We start from the raw sequence: 15,009 nt of genomic DNA, 5'->3' as shown, positions 1-15,009 counted from the left end.
AAAGCATTAAGTGAAATGATACGACATTCTTGCCCAGTCCTGACACACAACAGATTCTTAAAAAAAAAAAATAATAATAATAATTCAGTTATTTTCAGCTGTGCTGGGTCTTCTTTGCTGTGTGAAGGCTTTCTTTAGTTGTGGCTAGTCAGGGATACTCTCTAGTTTTGGTACACAGGCTTCTCATTGCAGTGACGACTATTTTTTGCAGAACACAGGCTCTAGGTCACGTGGATTCAGTAGTTGTGGCGCATGGGTTTAGTTGCCATGCGGGACGTGGGGTCTTCCTGGATCAGGGATCGAACCCATGTCCCCTGCATTGATAGGCGGATTCTTAACTACTGGACCACCAGGAAAGCCTATGATAGATTCTTAGTTAGTCTTGGCACCCCCTGTTTTGAAGCCCTGCCCCCATCTCGGAGCCTTGAGGCAGGGATTGGGAACCTCTGGGCTGACACATGCATGAAGTTAACTGGCCTCTGTCATTTGTCCTTACTTGGGATGCTTCTGTCGTTTAAGCTCCCAGGATAGATAAACCATCAATTTAATGCCATGTGTTGCCTCAGTGCACATCCAGACTCTGTTCTCAGTTTGGATCTGGTTAAGCGAGAGGGCAGATGGGATAGAGAAATATTTCGAAGTAGATATAAACCAAGAGTGACGTTCCCTAAACTGCCTTCTTCTCAAGGAGTGTTATTTAAGCTGGGCATGCCCTGGGGACATCAAGTTGGCTCCACACAGCATCTCCATGTGGCTCTGCCCCAGCTTGGCAGTGTGCATTGGGTTGGCCACTGGAACTTTCTGTTCCTTTCCTCCTGAAGGGGATTTAGCCTCACTGATTGTATAGGTTCCAGCCCTTTGATCCCTGGCACTGGGCAAGCCACACCCACCTGCTAGCAGGGGCTGACTTCCTGTGGATTTTCAGGAAAAAAGGAGGTAGGTGGCTGGAAGCCCAATCTTTCTCTCCCATCTATAGCTCCAGCTGTGTTTCCATCTGGCAAATCCTGGGGTAGAACTCACACACACACACATACACACAGCCCAAGGGAAGGCAGCCAGTCCTACCTGGAACCCCAGCTGTCTTTCTCGTTCAGATGCAAAAATCTCCTGACATCTCTGCGGAGGTGGAGGCTACTTGTTGCTCGGCCTGTGGTCTCCCAGGGGCTCCTGGGGCACCTGGTACCCTGGAATGTCCTCCCTCCCACAGGCATCAGGGGTTTTCCAGGGCTCCCTTCCTTTCCCAGCTTCCAGCATCTCTGTGTCTGGAGACCCAAGGCTGGGTCTGACCTGGGAACAGATCTTGGTGCAAAGGCTTGCTGCCTCCACCCCCATACTGGGCTCCTGGGAGTTGATCAAGGTACCTTCCAGCCACCTATAGGGGGCGGCTGTCACGTCCTCCCTCCCGGGGAGGGGGGCTGGTTCTCCCCCTGGGGGGAAAGGCCCCCACTAACTCCCTCCAAAACAGACCAAAAAGAAAGTTTCCCCGGGTCCCCTGGGCCCCCAGCAGCCCTCTCCCCCACCCCCACCGGCCCTCTTCCCATCCCAACAGCCTGCTGGTGGAGGGGGTGAGGGAGGCCGGCTCTCTCGGTGCCCTCTGGGTCCTCGCTTTTCCTGGGGGGTGGGGTGGGATGGGGGTGGCGGGGCGGGGGTGGGAGAAAGACGAGTCTCCTTCCGGAGCCCCCAGCCTCCTTCCCAGCCTCCTGGTCCTCGCCTCTCCGCGGCCGCGCGCGCTGCCTACTCTCCGAGGAGGCGCGAGCCACGGACCGCCCGGCGTTTGGAATTCTGCCCAATAAAAGGGGGGCCCGGAGGACGAGAGAGGAGAGGAGGGACGGAGGCCGGCGGCGAGAAACGCGATCCGGAGTCCAAAACAGCACCGGGAGAGGAGAGGACCCGGGCGGCCGCGGCGGCGGCGGCCGCGGCGGCGGGGGCCCCTGAAGCTCGGCCGCTGCGCCCGCCCGCAGTGCATCAGCGTGGCTGCCCTGACATACCCAGGATGCTGAACACGGGGCATTATGCACTGGTTAACAGGCTCCGAGCTGCTGAGCGACTTGTTTTAAGCATTTTCTCCCTCGCTCTCGCTTTTAATCTTGTCTCTAGTGGCGTGTGTAGGGGGGAGGACTTTATTTCCATTGGCTAAGCTCTCCCTTCCCACCCACATCTCTTCCACATCACCTTGGTGTCTCCCTAAATAAAACCAGCCCTCCTTATCGCCTGGAAAAAATCAGAAGCTAGAGTTTGAATGGGTTTTTTTTTTTTTTTTTAATATAAACACTCACCCCTGGCAGCGTGCGGCTGGGCTCTCAGGATAAACTCCGGTGGTGCTGCCCTGTCTGATGCTGGCTTTTCCTTCCCTCCCTTGAACGTCAAGCTTTAAGCAGAGCCCGGAGGACTGGGAACTCTTTCCCTGAAATCTGATCAACCTGAAGCCAGTTGCGGAACTGCACAGGGTCCCCATGGACCTCAAGGAGAGCCCCAGCGAGGGGAGCCTGCAGCCCTCTAGCATCCAGATCTTCGCCAACACCTCCACCCTCCACGGCATCCGCCACATCTTCGTCTACGGGCCGCTGACCGTCCGGCGTGTGCTCTGGGCCATGGCCTTCGTGGGCTCCCTGGGCCTGCTGCTGGTGGAGAGCTCGGAGAGAGTGTCTTACTACTTCTCTTACCAGCACGTCACCAAGGTGGACGAGGTGGTGGCCCAAAGCCTGGTCTTCCCGGCCGTGACCCTCTGCAACCTCAACGGCTTCCGCTTCTCCAGGCTCACCACCAATGACCTATACCATGCTGGGGAGCTGCTGGCGCTGCTGGACGTCAACCTGCAGATCCCCGACCCGCACCTGGCCGACCCCACGGTGCTGGAGGCCCTGCAGCAGAAGGCCAACTTCAAGCACTACAAACCCAAGCATTTCAGCATGCTGGAGTTCCTGCACCGCGTGGGCCATGACCTGAAGGATATGATGCTCTACTGCAAGTTCAAGGGGCAGGAGTGTGGCCACCAGGACTTCACCACCGTGAGTACTTGGCATCCAGCTCTTTTCTGGGCTTGGTCCTTTGGAGAAGTGCCACGCTGGTGGCCTCTGGCTCGGTTTGAGGTCTCTGTGCTTTGGAGCAGGAGAGAGAGCCGTGCCTCAGGTTGAAGGCCAAGAGGGGAGTTGGCCAGAGTTGTTGGAACTGGCAGGAGGCGTCTGCCCGCTGGGATGGGGCACTGTTGTCTGGCCGGATGTGCAGAGCGAGCAGGGGGCCTGGCCTTGGGCGATGGCTCCCCCAGATGTGCCGAGCTGCCTTCCACCCGCCTGGAGGGAGGAGGCCCGAGCTGTCCGTGGTCCAGGGCACTTGGTGTCTGAGCTGTGTGATTGGAACAGCTTGTCATTGACGAGGTGGCATTTTTTTTTTTTTCCCCTCTCTCTCTCTCTGCTCGGAAGTAGCATCAGGCCCTGCATCCTGTGGGCTGGGCTGGAGCTTAAAGCTGCCAGAGAAGGGGGTGTGGGGCCCCAGGCAGCCTGGCTGGTTCCAGTGGCTTTGGGAGCTTGCTGGAGCAGGTGATGCTGCAAAGGTGTGGAAGTCTCTTTGATGCCTTTTCCTGTGTGGATTCTGAGCTCCGTGTCAGGAGAGGAGAGGCCAGGGACCCCGGGGTCTCTGTCTGGTCTGCTGGCAGGTCAAAAGCAAAGCGATGTCCAGGCTGCTTGGCCCAGAGAGAAGGGTTTAGATGGAGGCAGGATGGTCCGTGAGATGCCTGCGAGGGCAAAGCATTTGCAGGCTGGCTGGTCTGGGAGTTTCAGCTGGAAACTCAGTTTGCTATCTGTACGATGATGATGATCGCTTAACAACGTGGCTACGAGAGGAGTGGTGTGGGGAGGGGGCGAGCAGCTGTGAGATTCCAAAGCCTGGAGGAGGAGTGTGGAGCTGAGTAAAGAGCACAAGCGGAGGGGGAGGTGGCTCCCTTTCAGGCAGGGGCTTCCTGGAGGGGCAGAGAAAGGATGGGAGGAGAGCTGTGTCTGCCTAATTAGTGGGCTGCTAGGCAGAACTTGGCATCACAGGTCTGATTGCTGCTGCCGACAGCTTCTGGCTCCCAGGAGGGCCTGGGACATCAGGGGCCTTGGGACCCTCCGGAAGCCCAGTGTGGCTGCTTCTCCCAAAGCTGCCTTAGAGCTTTTGAGTCTCAGAACCTTGAGCCAAATTGCAGTCGTAAGTTCGGCGTGGCAAATGGCAGAGAGACCCGACTCTGTCATCAGCTCTCGTCTGAGGTCCTCTGCTTAATTAAGACATGCCCTACCTTGCTCTGATACATCCATTCCCCTCCCGCTCTCAGATCCACTGCCTTACCAGCCTCTCTGAGTTTCTTTTAATGCTACAACCGATCTCTGCCCACAGCCTCTGTGCTTGCTGTGGGCTATCTCTGGTCTTCTCTAGAAAAGCCAAGAGTGCCTGAGTGTTGTGGGGGTTGGGGAAGGAGAGGGTACTGCTTCTCACTGACTGTAGAGCTCTCTTTCTTTGGGGAGTTGTTCTGTGTGATTTGTTTGAAACAGTGTGCAAAAGAGCCCAGCAGAATCGGGCTGTGGTATATGGAGGCTGAAGAGGAAGCGGGTCTGAGCTGGGGGAAGGGACCAGCTGTCCTGGAAGCCTTTCTAAATTGGAGCAAACAGGATCCGAAAACATGTCACACACAAATGATGTCTTAGGTGGCTTGGGGAGAGATGGGGGGAAACCTCATTCTTGGAGGCTGAAACCATCATTGTATCCACCCCGTGCTTTTCTAGTGCCGTGGCAACGCTCAGCTTCTCCACTGCACCACGCAGCTCGGAAACACACTCAGCTGTTCCTCTGTCTGCCTGAACACACATGGAACATGCAGAGAGCAGAGGGAGAGAGAGGGTGGCCCCAGAGCCACCGTGGTTGGTAGCAGCCTCTAGACCAAGTTCTCTCAAGCATCTGCATAACCACATGTCCACCTAGCGACTTCCTCTCAACTCATGACCGAGTTCCATTTAGAATTAAAGGTTCTCTGATCCCCGGCTGCTGTTTCGTACTCAGCCTGTTGTTCGGGTCCCTGGGGTCCCAAGAGGCCAAAGATCAGGTTTTAGATCCTGACCCGAGCCTTTGACTTTGGCAGGTTATCACTTCAATAGGGAAGCTGCCTGTGGATACAAATGATTACTTAGTAAGTGTCATGTAATCTGTCATCCTCACCAGATTCAAGACTGATCTAGGTTGAGTGCCCCCCCTTGGACTGACCCTCAGTCTTCCCCCTGCATTGAAGAGGGGATGGGTCTCAGGGCTGGCTTGTGTCCAAAAGGGCAGGAAAGTGTCCGAAAGGGCACCCACTCCAGGAATCCTGGAGCAGGCTCCAGGCAGGACGCTGATCTGTTTCGCCCATTGATTGCAATGAGCAGCCAGGCTCCAAGGGTGGGCCGTGAAGTCAAGTTTGTTCCAGGACCTTTCAGTGAAGGCTAATCCTTCCCACTCACCCTGGTCTCCCTGGCCTCTTGGCCTGGGGTCCAGGTGTACTTGTCCTTGGCCTGGGGTGCACCAGAGGAGTGTGAGACCTCACAGGTGGCTGTGGGACAAGTCAGCTCACCATCTTTCTCATTCATTCTCTGTGCCCCACACCACTCTGCTTTTGATTCATTTGCTGGACTCTCCCTGGGTTTGTGCTATGCTGGGTGGCTCCCTCCTCTGTGATCTGTGGCTGGCTTAGTAGACCATCCACATCACATGGCCTTAGAGAGACGGGTTGGGGAGGGTTTGGCAAGCTCATATATTTGGAATTCTTGCCCCAGGCCGGTGGGTCCATAGCTAATCTTATTACTCCTTATCACAGTAATTACTCCCCCAGTAAAGTATGGGGGAGGGAGTGTCCCAGGTGGATCGTTTTTCCCAGTTTTCTTTTTCTGTAAAGTGGACCTAGTGCTATCTCCAGGGCTAATGCTTTGCAGACGCTTCCTTATTCCAAGTTCTTAGCTGGTGAGCAATGAAGTGCATAATACCCTTTAATTAGCGAATGAGCCTTGATTCTAGCAGAGCGAAAGACTGTCAGCAGAGGTTAACAGTCCCAGAAGCCATGTGTGGGACTCTGACTGCCATGTAAATAGGTGTGCTCCATGCTCGGGCAGGTACACGCTTAGCCCTCACCTAGGACCATCTGACTTCAGATGGGTACATACGTTTCCTTCCTGGGAAAGAAGAGGAGGGTTTTGATTTAATAGTATCTACTTGGCAGAGCCTGCCCAGCTGACCTAGTGTGGAAGGAAAGGGCGAGAGGGCTCGCCATGGGGGTGTCTGGTCATGACTGGATGAGTTGAAGTTAAGATTAGAAGTAGGAAGACTTAAGCTTGAATCCCAGCTCCATCATTTCTTAAGCTTATTCCCTAGGTTGTGTTTTGTACCCTTCTCGGCACTGACTTGCTCCTGGAACATCTGATTGTAACCCGTGACTTTGTAACTCACAGGGGAGAACGAATCACGTGAGACGGTATATACGAGAGTCCTTTTGTGTGTTGTGACAACGATGCAGATGTAAGGCAGGGTTGTTATCAAGATAGGTAGGAAGGTTTTTATTGTCCAGGCTACTTGCCCTGTTTGCAGCCCACCAGAAGAGTCAGTTGATGAGTAATGCTGTCACGGTAGCGAGGAGGTTGCTACTTTCTCTGTGTGGAGCCCTGGGTGAAAGCCTAGCATCGCAGGGATGGGGTTTCTTAGAGTGAAGGTTGCAGCTGGATTCAATCGCTAACTGTTGTGGACAGGTGGCAGTCCCACTGCTTGTGACTAGCACGTGACAGTTTCATGTCGTTTCTCTGCTTATCACATTGGGGTTCATCTGCCTCCAAGTTCAGGAATGCAATTGACCCCCTAGTTTGCATTTTTAACCTGATTCCCATAGTGTGTGTGTGTGTGTGTGTGTGTGTGTGTGTGCGTGCGTGTACTTTAAACCTGACATTTCTTAGGAAAGGCATTTCTTTCTTTTCGTACTAAAAGAAAGGCCCCTCCACAATGGGATCTTGTTAGAGGCAATTCTATGACTCTTAGTCATCCACATCACATGGCCTTAGAGAGACGGGTTGGGGAGGGTTTGGCAAGCTCATATATTTGGAATTCTTGCCCCAGGCCGGTGGGTCCATAGCTAATCTTATTACTCCTTATCACAGGAGGAGCAGGTGTGTGAAGAATGGGGGCTTTGGGGAGAGATCTGAGTTGGAATTCCAACTATACCCCCTCTTTGCTGTATAATCTGTAATTTGTGTAAGGCAAATTTCTTAACTATACCCTCTCCATCTCTAATTAAAAACAATAAGACCTGCCACTCAGAGTCGTCGTACCGATCTAGGGAGGCCAAGGATGCCAAGAGCTGGTGCAGAGCAGAGGCTTGGTACAGGAGCAGGCCCCTTGCTTTCTTTAGCATCCCATGGGAGTATTGCCTGAGCCTTGGTTGGATTCTGGCTCTCATGACTCCAGGCCAGGGCCCTGCCCACTCTTCCATGCTGTGACTCACTCACAGCTTTAGAGCAGGCAACTGCTGTGTTTGTGGGATTCTTCATTCTCGTAGTGTGTCAAGCGTTCCCTTTTCACAGTATTTCTGTATCAGTTTTGCTACCTGAACACCCTCTCCTTACCCACCATCTTGGCTTCCATGTTTAGCTCATGCCACTAACCTCAGCCCAGGAAGCTTGTGCTGCCCCCCCATCCCTGGTAGGAGTCGAGTGGCCTGGGTACCAGGCAGGCATCGTTTATCATAGTGTGTCCTATGGGTGTCTAGCACATCCATTCCTTTGTTAGTCAAACAGTGCAGGGATGGTGCTAGACCAGATCTTTGCCATCAGAGAGCTTATGGCCCATTTCTTACCCCTCTGCATTGGGGGGCTTATTGAGAGCAGGAATCTTGTCTCATCAAACACTTTATCTGTATCTGTCATGCTGAACACAGGGCCTGCCCACAGTAAATACCCAGGAAAGCTGGTTTTTTTGTTTTTTTTTTTTTTTTAGTTCTTTACTGCTTCCTGAATTGATCCCACATCCTTTGCTCATGGGCCTGTCTTACTTTACATCTCTCACCTCTCTCTGTGTCTATTTATTTAAATCCTACTTATCCTTTAAAACCCAGCTTTAACATCTCTGTGGCCTTCTCTAGGAAACCACTGCCAACCCCTCTCCCCATATCATAGTCTAAATTAATCTCTTCCTCCCCTGTCTTCTAGACAGCCTTTGGCATACTCCTCTGATAGAACAGTCATTATGCATACTTTTCCTTGCATTAGAATCATGAAGTGTTTAGGCTGAAAGGGACCTTGGAGGAGATTTAATTTAATACTTGAATTCTTTAACCACTGATAATTTTTGTACATTGTCCATTTCAGTCTCTTCTTCCTGTAAGACATGATTTTTTTTCCCTAATTTTATATTTTCGGGACTTAGAACTGCTTATCACATGGAAAGCTCTTCCAATGTGTCATCAGAGTGTGTGAAGTGGGTTTGCAGCTTTTCAAATGTAAGGTGACTCTGACATCAACTGAAAAATGGCCATTTTTGGCTTCCCTTTTCCATGTAGGTACCTGGGATTCCACCTGCATTGAGATGACTTGTCTCATTATTGTTATTATTTTAATAATACACTTTCTGATTATAGAAACAACCCATGCTCACTGGAGAAGACTTGGGAAGTGTGGGAAAGAATAAAGAAGAAAACCTTGCCCATAATAGCATCTTAGATATAATTGCATGTATTATTTTGGTGTTTGGGGAGTAACTCCATTTGGTCATGCCTGGGTTCACACGTCTGTATATCTAATGCCTGGTCTGGCATGCAGTATACACTCAGCCTGTGTCTGCTTGCCTTCTTCTCCCTGGGTCCCCTGGGTAGTATCCAGAGGGTTAGAAATTCCTTCAAAGGTCTATTTAGTGTAAAAATAAAATCCACAGATGGGTCTCCATGGGTCTGAGCAATACCCCTTTGGTGGGATATATTTTGTCTTATCTGCCAGGAGCATCCAGGGATAATTTGTGAGAGAAAGAGGTACCAGCCTCTCTTAACTCAGCTTCCTTGGGTTTTAGGTTCACAATTGAACAGGAGTTGCTCTTTTTTTGAGATAATTTTACTTGTTTATTATTTTTGGCTGTACTGGGTTCTTGTTGCTGCGTGGGCTTTTCTCTCGTTGTGGCGAGCAGGGGCTACTCTCTAGTTGTGAGTGGCTCTAGGCACGTGGGCTTCAGTAGTCGGGGCACACGGGCTTAGTTGCTCCGGGACATGTGGAATCTTCCTGGGTCGGAGTTTGAATCTGTGTCTCCTGCACTGGCAGGCAGATTCTTCACCACTGAGCTGCCAGGGTTAGTCCAAGTTACTCTTTTATGATGGCCCTTTATTGACAGCCCAGCTGTGCATTTACCTGAAGCCATCTTGGTCCTGTGTGTTGTATGTTTGCTGGACTGAACCAGAGATGTGTTTCTTGAACCCCAGTTAGATCTTCTGACTGAGGCTTAATCTCATTCCTGGATGAGACCCAACACCTCATGACCATGAGGACCATGAACTGTGAAGACCACGTGGTCCTCCTTGCCTGGTCATCTCTGCCTGCCTCAGCACAGTATATAGACCCTGACTTACCCTAACCTGGGAAGTTTCTAGGCTCTGTATCAAAATGGTACACATTGCATTGGGCTTCCCAGATGGTGCTAGTGGTAAAGAAGCCGCCTGCCAATTCAGGAGACGTAAGAGACATGGGTTTGATCCCTGGATCAGGGAGATCCCCTGGAGGAGAGTATGACCACCCACTCTGGTATTCTTGCCTGGAGAATCCATGGACAGAGGAGCCTGGTGGGCTATAGTCTATACAGTCATTCATGACTGATGAGACTTAACATGCACACATATACATTGCATTGACTGCAAAGTAAATGATAGCTCTTATTCCTGAAGTTGCTTGGAAGTCTCATGCATATTTACTATGCCCTTGCAGAGGCAACCTCTGCCCAGCTGAGTGGGTGGTTTTCCATGGTGCCAACCTCTGGTTGGGATCTTCTAGTTTGCAGGGTGTTAGGTCATATCTTTCTGGCAGTAAAACTTTCAGGGGTGTGTTGACTTCTCTCTGATGTGATGAAGGGCTGGGATACTAACTAGGAGTGAATGTTACAATAACCCAAACCATTGACTCACCAAGAAAGGCTAAGGCTGCATCAGGCCACTGAGCTGGTACCTGGTTGCTCTGTGTTTCCACGTTTGTCCCTGGGAGCTCTTAGACCTCCAGGATTGCTGATGAAGGGGGCTCACTGCATTGGAAGTGGAGTCTTCCCCCTCACTCCAGCAGCTCCCTTTTTCTTTCTATAGCAAGTCTTTCCCTTAATGATGAGATGAAGTCTAGACAATTTCCCGTGAAGTTTCTGAATCCTAGTTTGCTACCAATTTCTAGAATAAGAGCTGAAATGGGATGCCATGTAAAAAGTCCCCCAACAACTGAATTGGTAGCTTTTTTATTTTTATTACTTTGTTTTTGAATTGGTAGGTTTTAGCACCAAGCTTGTTGTCAGAGGCATTGTTCCCATAGAGCAGTTCATATTTCAAAGAACCAAGTAATCCCATTTTCTCCAGCAGAACGAAAATATGTCACCTGGGTCTAGAGATATCTGAGAGTAGGCTGTGTGCTGTCTCTCTTTTTGTTGGAGTGTTTGTGTTTGATGGAGCAAGGTTGCCATATCAAACTTGACCAGCAGGGCTATTTGACCCATGATCTATTGTAACCTGAAACTAATGGCCTTCATCACCTCTGCAAATTTGAAATTCCATGTATCATAATTCTCCCCTGCAATGGACTTCAAGCCAGTCCATAGAGATGGGGCTTAGTGGTTACTGGAAGCCTGTGTTAGGAGCCTATTTATCAGAACGGGCTTTATTTGAGAAGAACATTCTGCAGAGGGTCATCCTTTGGTTGCGAACGCATGTCTCCGTCTCCCAGCACTTATTTTCTCATGACTCAGGTCCATTCCCTATCGATTACCTCACTGGCCACAGAAATTTGTATTCAGGAGAAATAAAGCATGAAGCACAGAAGGAACGTATTTGCCTGTGTTTATTGACTTCTGTTGATGGAGTGACCCAACCTTGGGCAAGGTAATTAGCTTCTCTGGGCCTCAGTTTCTTTACTTGTAAGACGAGCGGGCTAAACTAGGTGATTCCCAAGGATGTGCCAATTTGTAGAACTCTAATATAGTAGAATACAATCACAGGTTATTTTCTGATTTCACATTTGTTCGTTGAAACTACAATTTTATGTTTGGAGGCAAGGAATGGATGTTATTTAGTAACCAGATATGCTTATCGATTTATTTGTTTGTGTTATGTAGACAGAGGTGTACAATGGAAGGAAAAATACCTTGGTACCCTGTGTGGGTGTAGTGGGAACAGGGAGGCACCGAACCCTACAATCAAAACTGTGTGTGAGCCCTGGGTGGGGTTGCAGTTGATCAGTTTGGCTAAAAGTCTCCATCACACCGGTCCTAGAGTTGTGAGCAGGGGTCTGTGTTCAAGTTCGCAAGGGCGTTTGTGAAAGATGCTGTAAGGTCTTCCATCCAGACCCTCCCTCCTGCTGCTGGGGCTGCAGCTCCTGACAATGGCTCCTATCTGCCCTGAGATCAGAAGGACACCCTTGGTCCTTAGACGGCTGGAGGTGCCTCTCTAGGAGATATCTGAGAAGTTATACACCTCCCCACCGCCTGGGGGCAGCCAGGGGCCAGCATCTGACTGACCCAGGTGCACAAAATGCCAGACATCTCAAGACTGCAGAAATTAGGGTGCCGTTTTTCACACTCCTGAGCTTTCCATGGGGTCAGACTGAGCTCCGCGTCTCCCCCAAACCCGACTTTGCTTATGTCTTCTTCCTTCCATATCCTGCGTCCCTCCCTGCCTTCTAGGCTTTTCCTGAGTTCATCATCCCCTCAATAAATTCCCTGGATGAGGAACCCTGTCTCAGGCTCTGCTAGGGAACCCAATCTATGTATTGATTCGTCTTTACTTCTCCATCTATTTGACAAAATGGAGAATCACTTAGGCATGTGAACCGTGTGTCTGGCTTGAAGCGAAGGAAATACTGATTTCCAAAGTCTTCTAAGCCTCAGTCTCTCCAGATGTGTCCTCTTCTGGGTTCTGTAACAATTTCCAAGGGAGACTTTTCATAACTCAGATGAGCATCTCTTTGATTGGGATTCATTATTCTAGGCTCAGCTGTTTATTCCTCTTTGGAACTTTTTGTCCAAGGAAAGCCCTTCCCAAAGTTGCCTGTGCCCTAAGGGCTGAGCTATTCTATTCTCAAAGCTCCTGCATACCCCACGGTCCCCACCCGCCGCCACCCCCACCCCAGGCTGCTCACACCCTAGCTCTCACCCTTACCAACACCTGCCTTCTAGTCTTTTCCCAGTTCCGCTGTCTCTGAGAGCTTCCCTTTCTTTCCCTCCTCCCAGCCTTCACTGGATGGGCCTCAGTCTGGCTTCAGGCCACAGGGAGGAGGCGGCTGCCTTTGATGTTGGCAGTGGCTCGGGCTCATCCATAAAGCAGGAGGCAGTGAGAAATGCACGGCTGACCAGGGGTGATGCTCCTCATACGTCACAGAAACCATGAGTGATGAGGAGCGCAGGGAAGAACTGAGAACTGTTTAGCCTGAAAAGGGAAGCGGGTAACCCAAGGCTGGGGGGTTGCCATCTTCATGCACTTAAAAGGTCCTCCTAGGGAAGAGAGATGAGGTTTTCTCTTTGAGAGGCCAGAGGGCGGTGCGGGTACGCATGGGTGGGAAGTCATTCACAGAGGTGGTATCAGCTGCTTGGAAGGAGCCATCCTGGGACCACCCGTGCTCTGTAGCTGAGGCCACACAGTCGCTTAATGGCGATGCCGTAGAGGTGGATCAATGTCACGTAAAGAGTTGGCTGTAATGACCTCTACAGTTACTTTCAACTCTGAGCATCTCTGATTTATTTCCTTTTGGAACAGATATTTGGGGTCAGAGGTGAGGGCCACTGACAGATGGCTTTGAGAAGAATCGATAATAGAGGCAAGCTAGCACATGCAGCTTGCTACACCCAATACCGTGTAGCTTTGAGGCTGAGAGTTTCAAGAGGGAGGAGTAAGGATGCTGCTGCCAGAAAATCCCTGGAGACAGAAGGAGCTCAGTTTATCCAGAAAGAGAGCAGGATGTGTGTGGGTGGTGGTCACCAGGGCTTGGAGTGGCTGGTAAATGATCTGGTCTCCCCAAGGGAATCTGTGCAGCTTCTGGAAAAGTAGTTCCCAGGACAATTCATCGTAAATTCTGAGCACTAGTGCCAGTCTCAGAAAGCAGATCTTGGATGTGTTTGGGCCTGGCCTGGTTTCCGGTGGGGGCAGGAGAGACAAAGTGGTACTTGAGTTAAAGGTTACTCTAGGGCTTCCCTGGAGGCTCAGTGGTAAAGAATCCACCTGCCAAGGCAGGAGACATGGGTTCGATCCCTAGTCTGGGAAGATCCCACATGCCAAAGAACAACTAAACCCGTGTACCGTAACTATTCAGCCTGTGTTCTAGAGCCTGGGAGCCGCAACTACTGAGCTCATGTGCTGCAATTATTGAAACCTGTGAGCCCTAGAGCCCTTGCCCCATGACCAGAGAGGCACTGGGAATCCTTCCCTGTTCATTGCAACTAGAGAGAAGCCCACACAGCAGTGAAGACCCAGCACAGCCAAAAATAAAAAAATAAAAATAAATAGGTAAAGAAAATTATTTAAAAAGGGTACCTCTAGAATGGGTGGGGTTAGCGATAGCTCCGTTACGGAGGCTGGGAAGGCTAACCTGGCTGGGAGAATGCCCTGCCCGGGAGTACCAGGGTGTCATGGCAAGTGTGGGGAGGATGTCGGGGCACTGGTACCAGAGGTAATCACACAGTCAGATATTTTAGCCAACTGTGGATTTCAGTGCCTGATAAGTGTGGGCTCCAGGCTTGTATAGCTATGATTTTTTGATTTATAAGAAAGGCATATTTGGTCTTCATTTGCTGGTTCCTGGTACAAGAGATTGAAAACCTTTGGAATATCTGGAGGGGTTGGGTGAGAGGAGTATTTTTAAGAAATTGTTTTAAAGTCTTTACTGAATTTGTTGCAATATTGCTTCTATTTTATGTTTTGGTTTTTTGGCTGAGAGGCGCAGTGTAATTTTAGCTCTTTGACCAGGGATTCAACCCTCACCCTCTATATTAGAGGACAAAGTCTTAACCACTGGACTGCTAGAGAAGTCCCAGGAGTATCTTTTGTTATTCCTAATAAGGCCGTTTCAACCAGACCTGAGTTTATGCTAAAGAAGTAAATCTTGCTGGCTGCCTAGACGGCTTCAGGATGAGGTCTGGTTTCTATCAGTCATGTGATGAGAAGGTTGGAAATTGAGCTAATCACCAGTGGCCAATGATTTAATCAACCCCGCCTATGTAATGGGACCTCTCCATCAGAACCTCTGAATGAAGGGGTTCAGAGAACTTCTGGGCTGGTGAACATGTGGAGGTGCTGGGGGGCTGGCATACCCAGGGAAAGGGTGGAAGCTCGGTTCCCTTTTTGCTATACCCTGTCCCAAGATTCTCTTCCATATGACTGTTCTGGAGTTGTGTTCTCTGAAATAAGCCAGCCAGAGTAAGAGAACTTTTCCTGAGTACTGGAGGCCACGCTAGCTAATTATCAAACCCGAGGAGGGGGTCATGGGAACCTTGATTTATAGTCAGCTGGTATGAAGTACAGGTGTCTTGGAGACTGGCATCTGAACTGGGGACCGTCTTATGGGTCTGAACCTTTCATCTTTGGGGTTTGCCCTAACTCTGGGTAGTTAGGGTCAGAATTGCTTGGTATGAGGGGAAAAGCCACCCGCTTGGTGTCAGAAGTGAACTGTTCTGTGACTTAAACAAACGAATCTTAGTAATGACCTTGTGCAAATTACTTCTCCATTTCCTCACGTATTAAACAATAATTACACTGGTACTTACTATATAGGATGGTGTGCTGCATGAATGAAATAATAGAAGTGAACCTGT

At 50.3% G+C, this 15,009-nt stretch overlaps 1 protein-coding gene across 1 annotated transcript in view; it reads left to right on the top strand.

Moving 5' to 3' along the window:
- The first annotated feature begins 2,158 nt into the window (after nt 1-2,158).
- Nucleotides 2,159-15,009, top strand: part of ASIC2 (acid sensing ion channel subunit 2) — a 1,209,005-nt gene continuing 1,196,154 nt past the window's right edge. The window contains exon 1 of the mRNA XM_043480717.1: nt 2,159-3,008. Coding sequence (XP_043336652.1) covers nt 2,454-3,008 — 555 coding nt within the window. The 5' untranslated portion in view covers nt 2,159-2,453. The remainder of the gene's footprint in view (nt 3,009-15,009) is intronic.

This window comes from Cervus canadensis, chromosome 1 (genome assembly GCF_019320065.1).
Source record: "Cervus canadensis isolate Bull #8, Minnesota chromosome 1, ASM1932006v1, whole genome shotgun sequence".
NCBI classification, from domain to species: Eukaryota; Metazoa; Chordata; class Mammalia; order Artiodactyla; family Cervidae; genus Cervus; species Cervus canadensis.
This window is presented reverse-complemented; position numbering and strand designations above follow the sequence as displayed.